The following is a 19,529-nucleotide window of genomic DNA, read 5'->3' as shown; positions in this document are numbered from 1 at the left end:
TCTTACTGTTTTCATGTCCCAAACTGTAAGGTCCCTTAGTGCTCTGTCCTCTTCTCCTTGTTCTTCTCTTCCTAGAGCTAGTCAAGTCTCAAGGCTTTAACTATCCCTTCTATGCTGATGATCCACAAAGCCACATTGCATCACCTCTGATAACTCACCTTTACTTCAGTTACACATTTACATTTGCCTGCAGGACTTTTCCAGTGGGATGACCTGTTGTAGGATCAAACCTAGTCTCTCCCAAACCAGGCTATTATTTCTGCCTCCAAACTAGCCCTTCTTCCCAACTTGCCCATTTCTGTTGGTGGGAACATTATTCTATCTGTCTAGAAACTAGCCTAATACTCTATATCCAGTCAATCAATGAATCATCTATTCTTTCTGTGAAATATTTCTTGACCTCCCCCAACCTTATTCTCTGTTCCCACTGCTGCCATCCAGGATAGATCCTCATTTCCTCATGTCTGAATTATTTCAAATCTCTTGGTTTTCTTGATGGTAGTCACTCATCTCTCCAAACCAATTTGTCAGAGCGTTATGCCTCACACGTTCCTTTCCTCATTTAATTTCTTTACTTAGGAACTCCTGTTAGAGTTTTAAACTCTTTTGCCTACCTTTTAAGTCCTTCTGTAATTTGTCTCACTCTCTCTAACCAAACTAACTTTCCTGGACTCCCTGGAAGGTGTACTCTCTCTGTGCCAGTCCAGACAATTTCTTTTACGTTTCCTGCTTAGTGTCTTCCTTGCACCTGTGCCATTAATCATGTTGTCCCTCTACTTGGCTTCTCTCTGGCCCTCTTTCTTCAAATCATACCCATCTTTGAGAGCCCAATTCTACATTCCCCTGTATCCTTGAAACATTTCTTGATTTCTCTGCCCTATATGACCCTCTCTCAGCTTTCTATTGCTTAGAGTCTATATGTTTTATTCTATAATTGTTTTATATTCATTCATTTTGTTTTGACACCAAGATTCAAAGCTCACAAGCTTGTTTTTGACCCTTAAAAAATTGCCTGCACTGAAACATAGTTGGCACTGAGCCTTCCGTTGACTGATTGATGTATTGCTTTTGAGTTAGGCAGGGGGAATAGAGCTATCTCTTTCATTATTGTTTAGGGGTCTCCTGCCTCATCTTCCCTGGCCTGTTGATAGGTATGTGTCATTGTACTAGTTTTTGAGAGAAACACCATGCAAGAAAAGTAAAAGACTTCATCACTGCACTCTGGGACTTTAAAATTTAGTTGAAAGAAACAAGATGTGTAGAGCTTCAAGTTTTTACTGGCTGTCCCCCATGCCTGAAACTCTCTCCCTCTTGACTTCCATTTCCTGGATTTCCTGGTTTGCCCCAAGTCTCAGCTAAAATCCCACCTTATGCAAGAATCCTTTCCTAGTCCTTGTTAATGTTTACAGCCTTCCTTCCCCCCAAGATTATATCCAATTTTTCCTCTATGTAGCTTGCTTGTACTTAGCTGTTTGCATCTTTTCTCCCCCGATTAGTTTGTGAGTTCAGGGACTGTTTTTGTCTTTCTTTGTATCACCATAGCTTAGCATAGTGCCTGACATATGCTAAGTGCTTAATAAATACTTTTAATTTGGCTTGAAATAGGAAATGAACAATTTCCTAATGACTGAACAAAAGAGCAGAATGAATGGTATTGGTAATAGGTGCTTTAGGAGTTTAGAAAAAGGGGTAATTAATGAGTTCTTGGGAAGATTTATGGAAGTTATAGGCCCTGAGCTGTGCTTAAGTGGGATTCTATGAGTGGGAAAGAATGCATTGAGGGGGAAGACATAGCAGGAGAAAGTCATGAAGTTGGAAATTTGTGTGGTATGTATATTGTTAGTAGGCAGTGGTGGGGGAAGGTCCACTGGATCTGAATTTATGAAACCTGGGACAGCTAATGGATTATACCCCAAGGGTTTAGTGAGATGCTGTGCACAGCCCCTAGGCCTGGAAATTGAAGGGGGTATATTGCCTTCCTCCCTCCACCCTTTTCCCCCAACCTAGCACTCTCGGCTCATGGGATTATTTCACTTTTTTCCAGACAATATGGTAGCTACCACACTTAGCATTTCTACCACCCACAGCCTCTATGGGACAAGGTCTCAGAGTTTCTTCCTTTTCTCTTTCCTAGCTTATCAAATCCAGATGTTTTTTCCCATCCCCTGCTGCATGATAAGGAGACAGCAACTTCTTATGTTTTAAAAAATAGGCTTTACTGCAACATAAACATATAGGTGCAGGAGTAGTAATATAACAAATGAAATAAGTAACCATCTATAGTTCTGGTCATTTAATTCTGGTAAGCACCAACCACAAATCACTGAGCTGAGTATTCTTGGACTCCTTTCTGCCCAGCATCTTCCTAGGGCATGGCCATTTTATTCTAGTTCTAGCTTTCTAGCTGTTGATTTGAGTGCCTAGGTTACTGTATTAGCCTTCTAGAAACCTTGATCTTTCATTTATGGAAGCTGGAGCCAAGACCCTAAACAAAGCATTTTTCTCCTCTATAAGGGAGACTAGGATAGTGGAAAGAACACTGGACTTAGGATAAAGCAAATTGGGTTCAAGTCTTAGCTCTGACCTTGAATTGTTTTGTGACCTTGACCAAGTAATTTAACTTCCCTGAGCTTCAGTTTCTTCATCTGTAAATTGAGGGTGATAATACTGGTTTTACTTACCTTACAAGGTTGTTGCAAAAATCAGTTGAAGGAGAGTGTGATGTAGAAGCAAGTTATCTTTATTATTACAATTATTGTTATCTTTGTCAGCAGCAGCAGCAGCAGCATCACAGCCCTCTACTTAGTCATTCTCAGGATATCATTCCTGGACGGTCTAGCCCAGCATCTGATAACTTCTTACCTCCTTAGTCATAGCTTCTAACTCATTTGATGAACTTGTTGACATGCTCTAGAGCTCAAAAATATTAGATACCTTTTCTTGTTTTAATCTGAAGTTCAATTCAGTAAATATTTATTAAGCACCTATAGTATGAAAAGCCTTCTGCTAAGCACTGAAATACATACAAAGTTCAGTTAAGGCATGATCTTTCCTCTCATGAGGCTGTTCGGTAACATGATATGACACATACACAGATTTAATATATATGATCAACATGTTAGAGAGTCCCACATAAAATGTTTCCAAAGGTCTGAGGTTTGTCATTACCCACTGAGGAAATCAAGGAGACTTTCATGTTGTGTTAGACTTTTAAGGGTAGGCAGGAATTCAGGAACTGGGACAGGGAAAGTCACATCCCAGGTATAGAGAATAGTAGGCAGAAAGGCATGGAGGCTTGGGAAAGCTTAAGGCATGTTTGAGGGTTCAGAGGAGAGGGCAGAATGGGATAAATAATCCAGTTTGGCTGAGGGGTAGAATATGTAGCAGGAAATCGCATATGATAAGCTGGAAAGTAGAATGGAGTCGGGTTATGTAAGCCTTTGAATACAAGGAATTAGAACTTTATCTAAGAGACAGTAGGGAGCATTTGAAGATTTCTGAACATTAATAATAATAATATTAGCTAACATTTACATGGCACTTATGTTCTGGGCACTGTGCTAAATGTTTAACAATTATTTCATTTTTGAACTTCACAACAACCCTGGGAGGTAAGTGCGAGTATTATCTCTATTTTACAGATGAGAAAACTGAGGCAAGCAGAGGTTAAGTGATTTGCCCAGGGTCGCACAGGTAGTGAATATCTGAGGCCACATTTGAACTCAGGTCTTCCTGAGTCCAGGTCCAGTGCTCTATTTCACCGCTCCACCTGGCTGCCCCAACATTGAACAATGAAGTAACACAACCAGATTTATGTATGTGGAAGATCAATCTAGAAGGAGTATGAAGAATAGATTGGAGGAGAGAAAAGATGAAGGTGGGAAAACATGGAAGATTTTGTAATAGTCCAAGTTGTGGTCAGACAGGCCTGTATTATAATGGTGGCAATGGAAATAGAAGAGGATGGATATGGGAGATATCTTAGAGATGGGATTTACAAGACTTGTTAACAAATTATAATTGATAATTAAGGGAGAGGGAAAAACAAAGCTCTATCTAGCTTGGGGCCTCTGGGCATTTGCCTGATGGGGTTGATATTGAGGGGGTGCACTTTCTGTATAGGGCTCTTGTACCAGGTCGCAGAGTGCAGGTATGGGGCTGTGAAGTGAGTGGAACCACATTGTGGATGAAGCATGCCCCTCTGGAGGTCATTGCCCTGGGAAAGTGAAGCCTGTTCTTCCACCCCTTAACTTCCCATCCCAGGCCAGGCCACCGACCCCTAAGGGTTCTGTTGCCAGTGTGCCCCTTTACCATTATGTCTTCTCTCACCATTAGCCAGCATAGCTGTACCTCACAGATGCCCTATGTGCTTCTTCCTGAGCTGGAGACCTCACACCAGATAGGTCAGCCCCGCGGTGGAGCACACACAAATGCTCCAGGATAACCGCAGGTGAAACTTCACCTCCCCATGCTCTGAAAACTTACTTGGGTCTATTCTCTAATAACAAGCCCATTTTTCCCAAAGGCAGCAGGGCTGTGGGCAGTAGTTATTACACTTATTCTCCTTAAATATTCCCAGCTAAACACCTCTGCATTCTGGAAAGGTGGCACAATTATTCATAAATGCAGTTCTTCTCATCCCTTTGTTCTCTTGGTTTCCCTTGGTTACATGTATTAATATCTGTGGGGAGGTGTATATGATTCAACCAGATCTGGTCTCCAAGTTCTAATAAGTAGAACTTTTATAAATTGTTGCTCCTTTTTCCTGTACCTGTCTCAGTGGTGATAGAATATCTCTGATTCCCATCTGCAGGTATTGTTACCAGTGCACCAAGGTTGCTTTATCTACTGGGAAAATTTTTTGGATGAAACAATTCAATTCAACAAATGTTTATCAAGCACCTATTTTGTTCAAGGCATTATGCTAAGCTGGGCATACAAAGACAAATATGACACAGTTCTTGGCCCCAAGAAGCTTCCATTTTGCAGGACAGTGCAATGTATACACAGATAAGTAAATACAAAGTAAACGCAAAGTAATTTTGGGGGTCGGAAAGCAATAACAACTAGGGTAGCAGGAAAAGCCTTAAATGAGAGGTGGCCTCTGAGCTGCACTGTGGAGCGAGCTGGGATTCCAAAAAGACAAAGTGAGGAAGTGAGCCTTTGAAAGAAAGGGCATTGGAAAATGAAATAGTGTGTATGGGGTACAGCTAGGAGGCCAGTTTCGTTAGAATATAATGAGGCTGGAATCTATGAAGTGGAATGATGTGAAATCAGTCTGGAAGTAGAGATTGGGGCCAGACTGTGAAAGGCTTTAAATGCCATAAGAGTTTGTATTTTACCCTTTGGGCAGAACTCACTGAAGGTTCTTGAGCTCAGGAGTGACATGATTACACCTTTGCCATGGGAATATCAACTGTGGGAACATTGGAGGATAAATTGGAAAGGGGAGAGATTGGAAATAGGGAAATCTAGTAATAATAATAACAACTGATATACACACACATACCTACTGCTTTTAGGTCTGTAATTTTATTGTTGTTGCTGTGTCATTTCAGTCGCTGGGGTTTTCTCGGCAAAGATACTTACGTGGTTTGCCTTTTTCTTCTCCAGTTCATTTTACAGATGAGAAACTAAGGCAGACAGGGTTAAGTAACTTGCCCAGGGTCCCACAGCTAGTAAGTGTCTGAGGCCAGATTTGAACTCATGAAGATGAGTGTTCCTGATTCCAAGCCCAGTGCTCTATCCATATTGCCACTGTAGTTACATCATCTCTTTTAATCTTTACAACCTAATTAGGAGACTATCGCAATAGTCCAGGTTAAAAAAAACCCACAGCAATCCATGTGAGATGTCATGAGGGCATAAACTAAGGCTGTGAGCTTGTGAGTAGGAAAAAGAGGACAGATATGAGAGATGATGTGGTGGCAGAATCGTCAAGATTTAGCAACTCATTGGTTATGAGGAGTGAAGAAGAATGGAGAGGTAAAGATGACTCTAAGTTTGTAATGAATCTGTGAAACTAGAAAGATGGTGAAGCCTTTGACAAAATAAGAAAATGAAGAGGAATGGGTTTGCGGGGAGAGATAATGACTTCTGTCTTGGACATGCTGAGTTTGAGATGCAGATGGGACATACAGTAGAGATGTCCAGCAGGCAATTGGTGATATAGAACTGGAGCTCAAAAGAAAAATGAGGACTAGATATGTGTATTCTGCATAAAAATAACTCTTCCAGTGAGAACTTACAAGATCATCAAGAGGTGGAGTATAGAGAGAAAAGAGAAGAGGCTTAGGGCAGAGCCATGGGGTATACCCATGTAGAGAGGCATGTGGATGAAGATCCTGCAAATCAGCGACCTGGAAAGATGAGCTAAGAAGAGGATATATAGCTTTGGGTTTTTGTTTTTGTTTTGGGCAAGTTCTTCCATTGGAAGGAACTGGATGGGCCTTTATGTGTGTGTGTGTTGGTGCAGCAAAGAATAAACGTTCAAATATTTGTTCATATTTATTTTAAAATTTTGCTTTGCATGACTCTGACCACCAGCTTGTGGTTGCAGTGCTGAGGTGATCGTTTCTGTAGACTCTTCTGATGGTTTTTGGCCAGCTATGGGCCTTCATATAGATGAGCTGTGCTGGAAGCCCATGCAAGGGAGTGATGCTGCTTACCATATTATCTGTGTGCTATGACAGAATCAATGGCACATTCTACAGACATAATCTGCTATGAGGAGAGCAGTCATTCATATTTTAATGTCATTTAAAGTTTTAGAAAGTGCTTGCCCCACAACAAACTTGTGAAATAGGGGGTGTCAGTGTTTTATAGATGAGAAAATAAGACTGAGAGAGAGTAAGCGGCTAACCCAGCCCATGGTCATTCAGCTAGTAAATGTCAGAGCCAGATTTGAACCCAGGTATTCAGACTCTAAGTTCAGAGATCTTTCTAGTGCACTATATTTATGACTGTGACAAATCAGTTATCATTCTCCACCCAGTTTATAGTCAATTTACTGCCAATGGCTACAGGAGCCCTCTTTGTTTTTGGGGAGCACTTTTGGGGCCCTGGCACTCGTTGCAGCTTTGAGTGTAGCCTATAGGATTGGCTGTCTAGGCCTAGTCTGGCCACCCTTTCTGCCAGCAGATTGGGTTCTTGGTTCTCCCCTTTCCCTCAGAGATGTCTGGCTTACTGAGCAACATGGTGAACAAGCATTCCTCTTCCTGGTTGTGTGGTGATGCTAGGAACCTCTTCTGAAAAGTCTCATTTGGGCATACCTTGAGGCAAATAGTAGCTGCATTTGGGCCTCTCCTCAAGCTACCGATGTGTAACTTGTACCTGGTGAAAAACTCATGAAAACAAGAGTTAGCCAGGAATGGCAAGCAGATAAGATCCAGTTTTCATTAAAACAGGCTGAATTTTAGTGGTCAGGAATATTACTGGGTGGCAAGCTTTCTCCAAGTGGCACCATCATGTTTCCAGGGCAGATTTAATGGCTATTAGTTCCCAATACATAAGGATGTAGTTCCTTCTTGAATCCATCCCCTTCTTTCTGCCCACGCATCCACTTCCCCAATTCAGGCCCTTATCACCTGTCACCTGGATTTTGCAATAACTTCCTAATTGGTCTCCTTAACTCAAATTTCTTCCCTCTCTAATGCATCCCCTACATAGCTGTCAAAGCTATTTCTCTAAAGGGCAGTTCTGGCCATGTCACTGCCTTACTCAGTAAATTCCCCTGTCTCCCCATTAATTGTGGGAGCAAACATAAACTCCTCTGTTTGGCATTGAAAACCCTTCAAAACTTGGACCTAACCTATCTTTCTGCCCCTTACCGTACTCCTTTAATTTACTCTTTGATCTAGTCAAACTGGCTTCAAATACCCATTTCCCATCTCTGTGTCTTTGTATGGGCTTTTCCCCATGTGTGGAATGCCCTTCATTCTCACTTCTACTTCTTAGAATCCTTAGTTCCCTTCAAGACTTATCTCAAGCACTGGCTTTTCCTGATTCCTTTAGTTGCTAGTGGCCCCACCATTAACTTGTGTTTATTTTGCCTATATTTTGAATAAATATTTATGTTCACGTGCTTGTGTCTCTCTCCCCAGCTAGAATGTAAGCCACTTGAGGGCAGGAACTGTTTCGCTTTTGCCTTGTTATCTCCAGCATCAATCACAGTGCCTGGGACATAGTAGGCACTCAATAAGTACTTATTGATTTATTAATTCAGCTGACAGGAATAACAAAGTCCCCGCAAGCCACCTGAGGTTCTTGTAAATCTTCCTTTTCTGACAAGTATAAAGCTACCTGAAAGGAATCTATCCCCACTCACCAAAAAAAAAAAAAGATAACTAGGTTTACCATTTTCCCAGCAAAAACACAGCAATGAATTTTCTTTTCAAGGCTAAAAAGTCTCCCTTCCTTCTGAACTCCTCATTTATTCGATGTCCTATTCCTTAATACTACAGTAAGAGGTTCTGTCAGTTTTGAGTAGCCTAGAATGAATTGACTATAGAAATTTCCCATTTCTAGAAAAATCTATAAGGACTTGAATCTGGCTTATAGAACTTGGATTTGCATAGTGTATATACATTTGTTGTATCCTTTTGTAGTCTTTCTGGACCTAGTACAAACCCCAGTAAAGTCACCTGATTCTGATTAAAAATGCGCTTCTTGGTTTTGCAACAGAAACCCTAGCAAAGGGACTGGGTGAGCAAGTCACGGGTCAAATGACATATGCCTGGACAGGATGAGAGAAAATCAGGGTATTACCTAGATATGCCATGACATATTGGTTCAGTATATTCTAATTGATCAACTTTTGGAATGTTGCAGGTGCATTATATAACCCAAAGAACATGACCAGGTATACCTGTTGTGTAAACCAGATCAGAAAGGCTGTCTTCCACTTATCCTCAAGCCTAATTCTAAGAAGGTTGTGGGAAGAGAGATTCAAGACAAGCACCGTGACACCCCTGCTATGCCTCCCTTCATATTTGATCCCTCTTAATATTCACTCTTTTCTCATTTCAACATTTCTTTTACATCAAAATAATTTCTTACCATGTTACACTGTAACATAATATACTTTCTGCAAGTCATTGTGAAATGAACCCTTTCCTTTACACTAGTTGGAAGGAAGAGTCCAAGCCCTCTGTTATTCCTTATTAGTAACTCTCATGACCAAATCTTGGAGCAATCTACAGAGTAAATTGCATGCTTGCCACCCTTCTGCCTACCCTGACAGGGCTTTATTTATGTGCTGTGGCCTTTTTCACCTTTTTAAGGGCTACCTTTCTCAGCTTGCCTTGAATGGCATTTAGCAGATTCCTGTAAAGCTCTAATGTAAATAGACATCGCTCTCACCTCTTCTCTAGGGCTTCAGACTATGTGGAACTTTAAAATACCTGATTGAGGATTTGGAACTTTATCCTGGGGACAAGTGGAGGGAAAAGGATAAGGATTAGCGTTTTTAAAGCTAGAAAAGACATGATGAAATTAGTATTGTAGGATGATTAAGTTGTTAACTGTATTCAGGATGTTAAGGCAGAGGGTTAGAGGTTTATTATAACAATTCAGAAATTAAAAAATCCTTTTATGCTCTGAGAATCTTTAATCTAACTCTTAATCATACACTAGCAGGTAAGGTTTCCAAGAACAAGGTTGGCTAACTACATCTTCCCTTCATAGTTCTAGGGCTACCCTTGTGGGATTCAGGATATTTTTCCAGTGCAATAAGCTAAGTCTCCCATTCTTGCGTGCTCTGCAATTTCAATTGCCAGATACAATTAGTATCTCCCTTTTATCATCAGTAACCTCCAGTCATTAGCACTTCGGTATCATTTACCAGTTAAAGTCAATTACCTTTTAGAGAGGAATATTTACTGAGAAGATATGTTAAAATCAAGTCAATAGCCGGTATCTTATACATACAAGATATATACTGGGTAAATTGAAGTTACGCTCAAAAGGAAGGCACTAGCACTGAGGAGAGATTCAGAAAGGCCTTTCGCAGAAGGTGGGATTGGAGCCAGGGAAGCCAGGAGGCAGAAGTAATCAGACAGAGAGCATGCTGGGAATAGATGACAGCCAGTGAAAAGACACAGTCAGGAGATAAAGTGTCATGTGCAAGAGCAGCAAGAGAGTAGTGTCACTGGATGATACAGTATGTAGAGGAAAATAAAGTATAAGAATGCTGGAAAGGTGGAAAGGGGCCAGACTTTGAAGGACTTTAAAAGTCAAACACAGTATTTTACATTTGATGCCAGGGCACCAGGGAACCGCTAGAGTTTGTTGAGTAGGTGCGTGACATGGTCCTATCTGTACTTTAGGAAGATCACTTTGATAGCTGAATGGAGAAGGAAATGGAGTGGGGAGAGATTTGATTCAGGGAGACCAACTAGAAGGCTATTGCAGTAGTCCAGAATGAGACTCTGAGGGCCTGCACCAGGGTGGAGGCTGTGTCAGAGGAGTCAAAGGTAGAATCACAATTTTGGCTACAGATTACATGTGGAAGGTGAGTGAAGGTGAAGGAGTTGAGGATGACACCCAGGTTGTGAGCCTGTGTGACCATAAGTATGCTAGTGCCCTTGATAGCAATAGGGAAGTTGGAAAGAGGGGAAGAGTTTTAGGGAAAGATAATGAATTCGGCTTTGTAGGCATAAGAGAATTGCCTTGGTATAATGAGTGCCTACTTGAGGTTGTGTCACAAATTTATAGTGGACCTGTTCTTCACAGTTTCATGATTTTCTCCAGTTTTGTTCAGCAGCGTGTGAAAAGAGTGAAGGCAACAGATGGTGAAAATAATCCAAGGATGAATCTTGGCAAGGTATGATCAGTAATGGGATGTGGGAGTAAGGGACTTAAGTGTAGAGGATGGTATAGAGTTGGACTGTTTCAACAAGGTGTCAAGATAGGAAAGAGAGAACAGAAATGCAAATCATTTCCCCCCACAATAGAAGCACATTGCCCCTTTTACGACTATGGTCCTTGGGAAGAATTGGCTCAAATTTAAAGTGACTATGAACGTTCAACCCACAAATTCACTTTTTGAATTCAACAGGGCCACTGGATAAGTTATCGTCTTGCACTAAGACAAGGCACAAAGTCTCTTGATCAGTCCACCTCTGGACAAAGACCCTTAAATTGCTCTTAAGAGCCTCATAGGAGGTTCTCCAGGCTCAGCTGTTTGCAAAGTCTGGCACACGCTCTAGCTCCTAGACACATGGCAGCTCTCTCGCCTGACCTTTTGAAGCTGGCAAGGCTGTAGCCTAGTCTGATTTTCCTTCACCTTAAAGGAGCAGGAAAGAAAAACCTCAAAGACACACACAAAAACCCAGAAAACCATATTCATCTTCATATTCCAGATGTCTCCCAAGCTTCTCTCCCCACACAAAGCCTTACAGCTTGTCTTCCTCACTTGAGTCAGCCAGGCAGGTCAGTCTTTTGTATGCAAATCCAGTTCCAGTTCAGCCACCAGTCAAAAAAAAGGCTTGCAGTAAATGCACTAGAAGTAGTCAGAGAACTAAGGCTCTAAAGGGGAGAAGGGCCACTTAGCATCATTCTGCATTATCAGCCACTTCCAGAAGCAGGCTTACCAACCAGATACGATCCCACAACTCATTGGCCAGCCCCTGTTACAAAAGGACAAGGGCTTGGATTTTGATGACAGCCTGCCTCTATGAATCTCTGCTTATCTTTTCATATTTTCTCTTGTCCTTTTCCTCTATCCTTAGTTAATTTCCCTAATGATTTTTGTTTGTTTGTTTCTTTACCATGGTAGGTGGGCTCTTCAGTTCCTTTGTGTTCACCTTTTCCTCTTCACATCCTGTTTGCAGATTGTAAGATTGTATTTGAGGGCTGTCAAAGTGATGTACATTTTTCAGCTGCTGTTTTGAATTTCCTTATCTAAGTCATCATACAATATGCTCTCAATATTTGTCATATTAATGTTTGCCGTTTTGCTATTGTATTTGGAAATAAAGCCTTAATGCATATCCCTTTTAATGTGCCATCTGTCAATAGAATGTAAGTTTCTTGAGGGAAGGGGTAATTGTGCTTTTGTATTCATATATCAGGCACTTAGTTTGATTCCCCTTCATATAGTATATAATTAATATGTATTTGTTGACTTGAAGTGTGCCCTTCCAGGCCATCTACTGAGTTATCTAACGCAGACCCATAAACCTGGAATCCTCCATAGGGCAGCAGAGAACACATTAGAGAAATGAGAACGGACAAGTCTCTGAGAAGATGAAAGCCATAAAGTAGGCTTCTTTAAGGGACTCTTGCTCTCCTGCTGTACTCTCCAGACAGTGGCAGGAACTCCTCCTCTTTTTTCTTGCCATCAGAATTCCCACATAGAATGTTGTGGAGGTTGGGGGACTATGCTGTACTGTACTGAGCCCTTCCAGTAGATAGAAGAAAGAGTTGTCTAGTGAGGAAGAGCAGATAGAGCTCCTAGGGAAGGAGAGACTTATTGTTTATCCATATCGTTCTTTCTTTAGTTTTTGTAACCCTGAAGGTACATCCTCAGTACATAAGGACTTGGAATCATAGAATTAGGCCTATGGAAGAACATGGACAAGAATTGTACAGGATGAGAAGGCATGGATGGGCTGTAATGTGTATTAGTGGAGAAAATACCCGCATCATTGAGGTAACAGATTCATGGAAGTATTGAGGAAGAATCATAGGAGGACAGCTAGATATTGCAGTGGATAGAGTGCTGGGCCTGGAGTTAGGAAAGACTCATCTTCCTGAGTTCAAATCTGGCCTCAGTCACTTACTAGCTGTGTGACCCTGGGCAAGTCAGTTAACCCCATTTGCCTTAGTTTCCTCATCTATAAAATGGGCTGGAGAAGGAAATGGCAAACCACTCCAGTACCTTTGCCACGAAAACCCCAAATGGGGTCATGAAGAGTCAGACATGACTGAAAAACAACTGAACAACAACAAAGAATCAGAATCTTAGATCTAAAACTCTTGCTCAATGAATTCAATATGCATTGATGAGAGTGGAAGCAGGATAGAAAGGATTACATATATGATAACGATATGGATGATTACATGAAGGCTAAGGATAATCGCAGAAACATGAGTTTCTGAGCTGGTGGGAGTTTGGGAAAGTTGGAAGGACCAGATTAGGTGGTGGATTTATCAGCTCAAAAATTGCATGTGCCTGTGCAGCAGTGTAAATCTACAAATTACCATCTTACACTTTGTCTAGCTCAACTTTCCACCTATCTCTCAGAACTAAACTTTGCAGGCTGAAACTCAGACACCTACACCCCTCTGATATCCCTTTCTCACTTGTGGATCTCTGGTCATGCCCCCTTTCCCTTATATCATGAATTTGTCTTTCCTTCTGGGCTAGTGTCTTCGGCACTGGTTTGGGGAGAAAGGCCAGTATCTTTCATATTTCTAAGAGTATGTGATGTTCTTGTGGGTATCAACTTGTCTGTTTGTAGGGGAATGCCCTGAGATGGCAGAATTATGGGGGTATTGAGGTGTCAACTACTAATAAGAATTCATTTCAAATGAGTGTAATAGATTCATGGATGAGAGTCATTCTGATCTCCCATCACTATCTAGCAATAATGGAAGTAATTAGAGAAGATATAGGACAAACACAGATCTCATGGAAGACTGTAATGTACTGACTGAAATCTGGATATAATACATAAAGTTTTCACAAAAACAGAAAAAGAAGGCACCTTGGCAAACTTCTTCTGTTGGACAAATATGGTCCTGACACCCAAACCTAGGGGATGTTAAGCAGCAAAAGAAATATTAAAATGATAACAAAGAAGCTTCAGCAACATATTCAAAATAGTTGCTATGACTAGGTTTTATTTATAGCAAGAATGTGAGAGTGATTCACCGTTAGAAAAATAGTAGACATAGTTACCTTGATAAAAATAACGCAAATCATATAATTATGTGAAAAGATGCACACAATATTTGACACAATACAACACTAATTTATAGTAATAGCACTAAAAACATAATAATAAAAATCTTTCCTTAATATAATCAAAAATGTTTTTCTCAAAGCTAAAAGGTAGTATAATTTGTAATGGAGGAACAATAGAACCTTTCCTAATAGATCAGAGTAAAGCAAAGTTGTCTGATGCCCAGCTATTATTTCATGTAGAGTGAAAATCTAATTATGGCAATAAAACAAAAAAGAAATTAAGGAAATAAGTATAGATAAAGATGAGGTAAAATTATCTGTACTTGCAAATGGTAAGATATTTTACTTATAGAACCCGAGATTCAATGAAAAAATTAAAATAATAGGTTCAATAAAGTAGGGTATCCCAAAAGTCTTAATTTCTGTTAGCAGAAATTACAGAAAACTGCAAGCTGTTTTCTGTTATTAAAAGCTTAAAACTACACCAAGACTTTCCAAACACCCTGTACAAAATAAACCCACAAAGCACCCTTTTTGTTTATTATTATTAATAACAAAATTGAAAAGGAAGCAATAGAGAAATTCCATTCAAAATAACTGCATAATGCATAACATTTGTGACACCTACCAGTACACACTCAGGACTTAAATAAGTAGAATTAGAAAGAATTCTTTATGGAAATAAAGGAAGACATAACAATTGGAGATAGTCATTATTCATGCCTGGATGATGACAGTACAATAAAATGGCAATATTACATAAATTAATTTACAAATTTAGTGATACCATTTAAAACTCTCAAGGGGATACTTTGCTGATCTAGGCAAAATAATAAAAATATGAGGAACAAAAGGTTAAGAATGTCCATGGAAAAGAATGAAAAAAAGAATAAGAATGAAGGAGGCCTAACATTAACTTCTTCCTACTTCCAACCTCTGAAGGTGAAGTTTGTATGGCAGAATAGTCAAGAGAAAGACTTGAGTTAAATAAGAGGGAGAAGGACAATGTAGAGGTGACTTGGAATTATTTATCTAGTGAATAAAGTTAGAGATTGAATTTGAGGGGAAGAAATTTAGAAGAATTTGAGGAAAAGTTAAGAACAGCGTGAACTAAGGGAGGAGAAGGGCTAGATGTGAAAGATTCTGTCTGAAGAAGGAAAAGGATGAGGGAGGAAGGACCTGCCTAGAAAGACTAAAGGAGAAGAAGATAGTTGATAAGGAAAGGTAAGTAAGAAAAGGTAAGACAGATGATATTTAGAGAAAGGAAAGGTAGTTGGGAGGGGGCACTGTCAGGTTTTTTAAAAGTAATTAAAAAGGTCACGAAGTAAAAGAGGCTAAATGTGTTAACAAGGGGTTTAGAAGGTGAATGCAAACACCCATAAGCAGTTTGAAAGACAATGCTCAGGATCAAACAGTGTGGAACATATAAAAGATTTTTCACTGTCCACTTGGAACAAAGAAAAATTTGAGGCTCTTCTCAAAGAGGAGAGAACTGGAAATCTTTAAGCAGGAAATAACTACTGTCAGATAAATCATTTCGTAAAGATAGAGGAAGAAGAAAAAGTAACGATGGTTGTTTGCCTCTTCCTCTGTGGCACTGAGGTAGCTATTTGTCAGCTTGGTAATAGTAATAAAGAGGTCTATTGCTTAGGGCTTATATCCAATCCATAAGAGAAAAAATCGCAACATTTGTCAAAATGGGTGACTACTACTTACTACTGGTGATTCATCTGAGCAGAAGTGATACTTCCAGAAGCAACCTTGGAAGCATTGTCAAAGATTACAGTCTTGGGCAATAAACTGAAGACCACAGAGGCGTAAGTGGTGTTTTTATCACCGCTGTCCATTGAAAGCAAAGGATTCAGAAGAGAAAGCTAATTTAGGAATCAGCTAAAACAAGGAGAAAAAAAAGATCTTGGAAAGCATTTTACTCATCAAATGGAGAGAGAGGTAATACCAGCAGAAGAAATTTTGTAAAAATGAACAAAGTCTTATAGCTGGGTCAAAAAACTCTATCTCACACCTACAAGATGAATGAGGCATAACCAAACAGCAGTTCCTCTGAGAAATATCTGAGGGTTTTAGTAGATGAAAGCTCAATATCAGCCAACAACATGTTGTGGCAACCAAGAAAGCTAATGTGTTTTAGGCTGCGTTAAGAGAGAGGTACTGTCTAGTACAAGGGATGTGACGGTATCATTGTACTGTGCCATCATCAGACCATGTCTAGAGTATTGTATTTGGTTCTAGGTGCAACATTTTCAGAAGGAAACAGGAAAGGCAACCAGAATGTTAAAGGGCATTGGTATTATTCCAAATGAAGATCACTTGAAGAAACTGAGTATATTTAACTTGGAGGAGAAAAATGAGGGAGGGCATGACAGCTCCCACTTGGAAAAGGGATTAGATTTGTTCTGCTTGGCCTTACAGAGCAGAACTACGATTGATGGATAAAAGTTCCCAAGAGTCAAGTTTAGACTTGAGGTCAAGAAAAATTTCTAATAATTAAAACTATCCCCAAAGTGGAATGGGCTATGTTGGGGGAGGGGGTTTAATTGGTACCCTCCTTCTGGTAGTCTTCAAGGAAAGTATGAATGACAACTTTTGGTATATGTTGTAGAGGGAATTCTTGTTCAGGTGTGGGTTGCATTAGATATCTTCTCAGGCCCTTTCCAGTTCTGAAATTTTTTGTTTCTGTGATTGCTTATGTGAGGAAATACAAGAACCAAAGTGTGGAAGTATGACAGAATATATGAGAGAAAGAAGCAGAAAACAATTTTATCATTAGAGTATACCACAGAACACTTGGATAGAAAGATGATATGTGTGAAAAGTACAGGAAACATCAGAGGCATGACATAGTAGTGATGGAAAACTTTTTTAAAAAATAAACCTATTTATTAAAATTAATTTTTTGAAATTTTTAGTTTTGAATTCTCTCCCTTCCTCCAGTCCATCTCCCATCCATTGAGATAGCAAGCAGTATGATATCAATTATACATGTGAAATCATGCAAAACACATTTCCATATTAGCCATATTGCAAAAAGAAGCAAGAAAAATAAAGTGAAAAAATATATACTTTGATCTGCACTCAGTCAGTTCTTTGTATGGAGGTGGATATCATTTTTCATCATGAATCATGAATAATTTCAGAATTATCTTGGATAGTGTATTGATCAGAGTAGCTAAGTCTTTCACAGTTGATCATCATTATAATGTCACTGTTACTCTGTATAGTGTTCTCCTGGTTCTGCTCCCTTGACTTTGTATCAATTCATGTAAAATTTCCCAGGTTTTTCTGAAACTATTCACATCGTTTCTTATAGCACAGTAGTATTCAGTGATAGAAAACTTGAATTATCTAGACACCTGTTGGAATTCTCTACCAAAAAATAGGGGAACTAAAAACTTCTTGACTTGCCTTCATGATTATTTCATCCTTCAAAAAGACAGAGGATCCAGCAAAGGGGAAATTCTGGATATGATTCTCTCTAATAGAGAGAGCTTGATTTCTGTGGTGAAAATGACTCTGACCAGAAGGGCAGCATGGTATGATGGAAAGTCTTGGATTTGGAGTCAAAGGACTTACATTTGAGTCCTGGCTTGCTACCTGTGTAATCTTGGTCAAGGCATTTAATCTCCCAGAGACTCAGTCCCCCTCTTTAAGATGAAAGGGTTGGACTACATTACTTCTGTGGTCCTTTCCAGTTCTAAATCTAGGATTCTGTGATCCTAAAAGTTTGGCATAGTCTAACTGTTAGACTATGTTAGAGTCTGACTCTAACAGGTACTTGAGATTTTGTGTGAGTAGATTTCAAATGATTCAGAATCCAATGGACTCAAATTCTACAGGAAAAAAATTTCCCAAGAGGCCTAGAAAATGAAGAAAAAAATTATGAAGACACAAACAATTCTACTCAATCACAAAGCATTTTATTTTTTAATATTCTTTTTTAAGAAACTGAATTCCAAATTCTCTCTCTCCTCCAACTCCTCTCTTACCCATTGAGAAGGTAAGCAATATGGTAGCAATGATGTACGTGAAACCATGCAAAACATGTTTCCATATTAGCCATATTGGGGGAAAAAAAAAGCAAGGGAGGCAACTAGGTGGTGCACTGGATAGAGCATCGGCCCTGGAGTCAGGAGGACTTGAGTTCAAATTCGGCCTCAGACACAAAATATGCACTAGCTGTGTGACCTTGGGCAAGTCACTTAACCCCATTGCCTAGCCCCACCCCCCAAAAAGAAAAAAAAAGCAAGAAAAATAAATTAAGCATAAAAAATATACTTTGATTTGCACTCAGAGTTCATCAATTTTGTCTCTGGAGGTGGATAGCATATTTCATTATGAGTCCTTTGGAATTGTCTTACATCATTGTATTGGTCAGAATAGCTTAGTCTTTCATAGTTGATCAGTGTCACAGCATTGCTGTTACTGTGTACAATGACCATCTAGTTCTGCTAACTTCATTCTTCATCATTTTGTTCTTCCAAGGTTTTTCTGCAGTCCACCTGCTCATCATTTCATATAGCACAATAGTATTCCATTACATTTATATACCACAACTTGTTTAGCCATTCTCTAATTGATGGGCATCCCCTTAATTTATCAATTAATTTGCAGGTGGCAATTCTTTGCTACCACAAAAAGCTGCTAGAAATATTTTTGTACATTTGTACAAATGTTGTATAAGAAGAAATAGAACAAAAGGGCAAAAAACTACCAAAAAATAAAGTAAAAATAGTATACTTTGATCTCCATTCAGAAACCATCAGTTCTTTCTCTGGAAGTGGATAGCATTTTCCATCAGGAGTCTTTTGGGATTGTCTTAGATCATTGCAGTGCTAAGAAAAATTGTCAGTTATAGTTGATCATCGCACAAAGTTGCTGTTACTGTGTACAGTGTTCTCCTGGTTTTGCTCACTTCACTTTATATCAGTTCACGTAAGTCTTTCCAGGTTTTTCTGAAATCCTTCTGCTCATCATTTCTTATATCGCAATAGGATTCCATTACATTCATATACCACAACTTGTTCAGCCATTCCCCAATTGATAGGCATCCCCTCAATGTCCAGTTCTTTACCATCACAAAAAGAGCTACTATAAATATTTTGGTACATGTAGATCCTTTTCACTTTTTTATGATTTCTGTAGCATCTAGTAGTGGTATACACTTAGTTCTATCTTAAAAGAAACCAGGGATTCAAAGTGTTTAAGGTGGGGGGGGAGGGAATTCTAGGCATGGGGGACAGCTGGTACAAAGGAGATAGAATGTGATGTGTGAGAAATAATGAATGGTCCAGTACAGCTAAATTGTAGAGTGTATGAAGAGTGGGATATAATGTGAGAAGACAGTATGGAGGGAGCGAAGTTGTGGAGAGCTTTAAATAAATAAAAGAGGTAAAAGGAAACCACTGAAGTTTATTCAGTAGGGACATGATGTGGTCAGACATATGCTTTAGGAAAGTCACTTTGACGTTTAAATGGAGGATGGATTCGAGTAGGGAGAGATTTGAGGTAGGGAGACCATGTAGAAGGCAATTATATCAATCCAGGTGAGAGATAATGAGAACCTGACTAGGTTAGTGGCTGTGTAAATGGAGAAGAGTGGATG

General features: G+C 39.6%; 2 protein-coding genes across 6 annotated transcripts in view; both read left to right on the top strand.

The window, feature by feature from the left end:
• The window catches only part of LOC110207382 (uncharacterized), a 73,629-nt gene that overhangs the window by 40,491 nt on the left and 13,609 nt on the right, over window positions 1–19,529 (top strand).
• Window positions 1–19,529, top strand: part of LOC110207378 (zinc finger protein 69 homolog B-like) — a 34,002-nt gene that overhangs the window by 8,561 nt on the left and 5,912 nt on the right. Inside the window, exons 6-7 of one of the 5 annotated variants that reach the window (XR_002324144.2) lie at window positions 10,750–10,822; window positions 11,777–11,990. The exons of 1 other annotated variant lie outside the window; for it this stretch is intronic. Coding sequence is in view for 3 of the 4 variants with exons in the window: in XM_020984986.2 (XP_020840645.1) it covers window positions 8,830–9,077 (248 nt within the window). In the remaining variant the exon portion in view is untranslated. 3 more of the 5 variants (XM_020984989.2, XM_020984986.2, XM_078150113.1) reach the window with 3 other exon arrangements.

The sequence above is a fragment of the Phascolarctos cinereus genome, unplaced genomic scaffold (assembly GCF_003287225.1).
Source record: "Phascolarctos cinereus isolate Bilbo 61053 unplaced genomic scaffold, phaCin_HiC Scaffold_2;HRSCAF=192, whole genome shotgun sequence".
NCBI lineage: Eukaryota > Metazoa > Chordata > Mammalia > Diprotodontia > Phascolarctidae > Phascolarctos > Phascolarctos cinereus.
The sequence above is the reverse complement of the archived record's forward strand: the minus strand, read 5'-3'. Positions and strand labels throughout refer to the sequence as shown.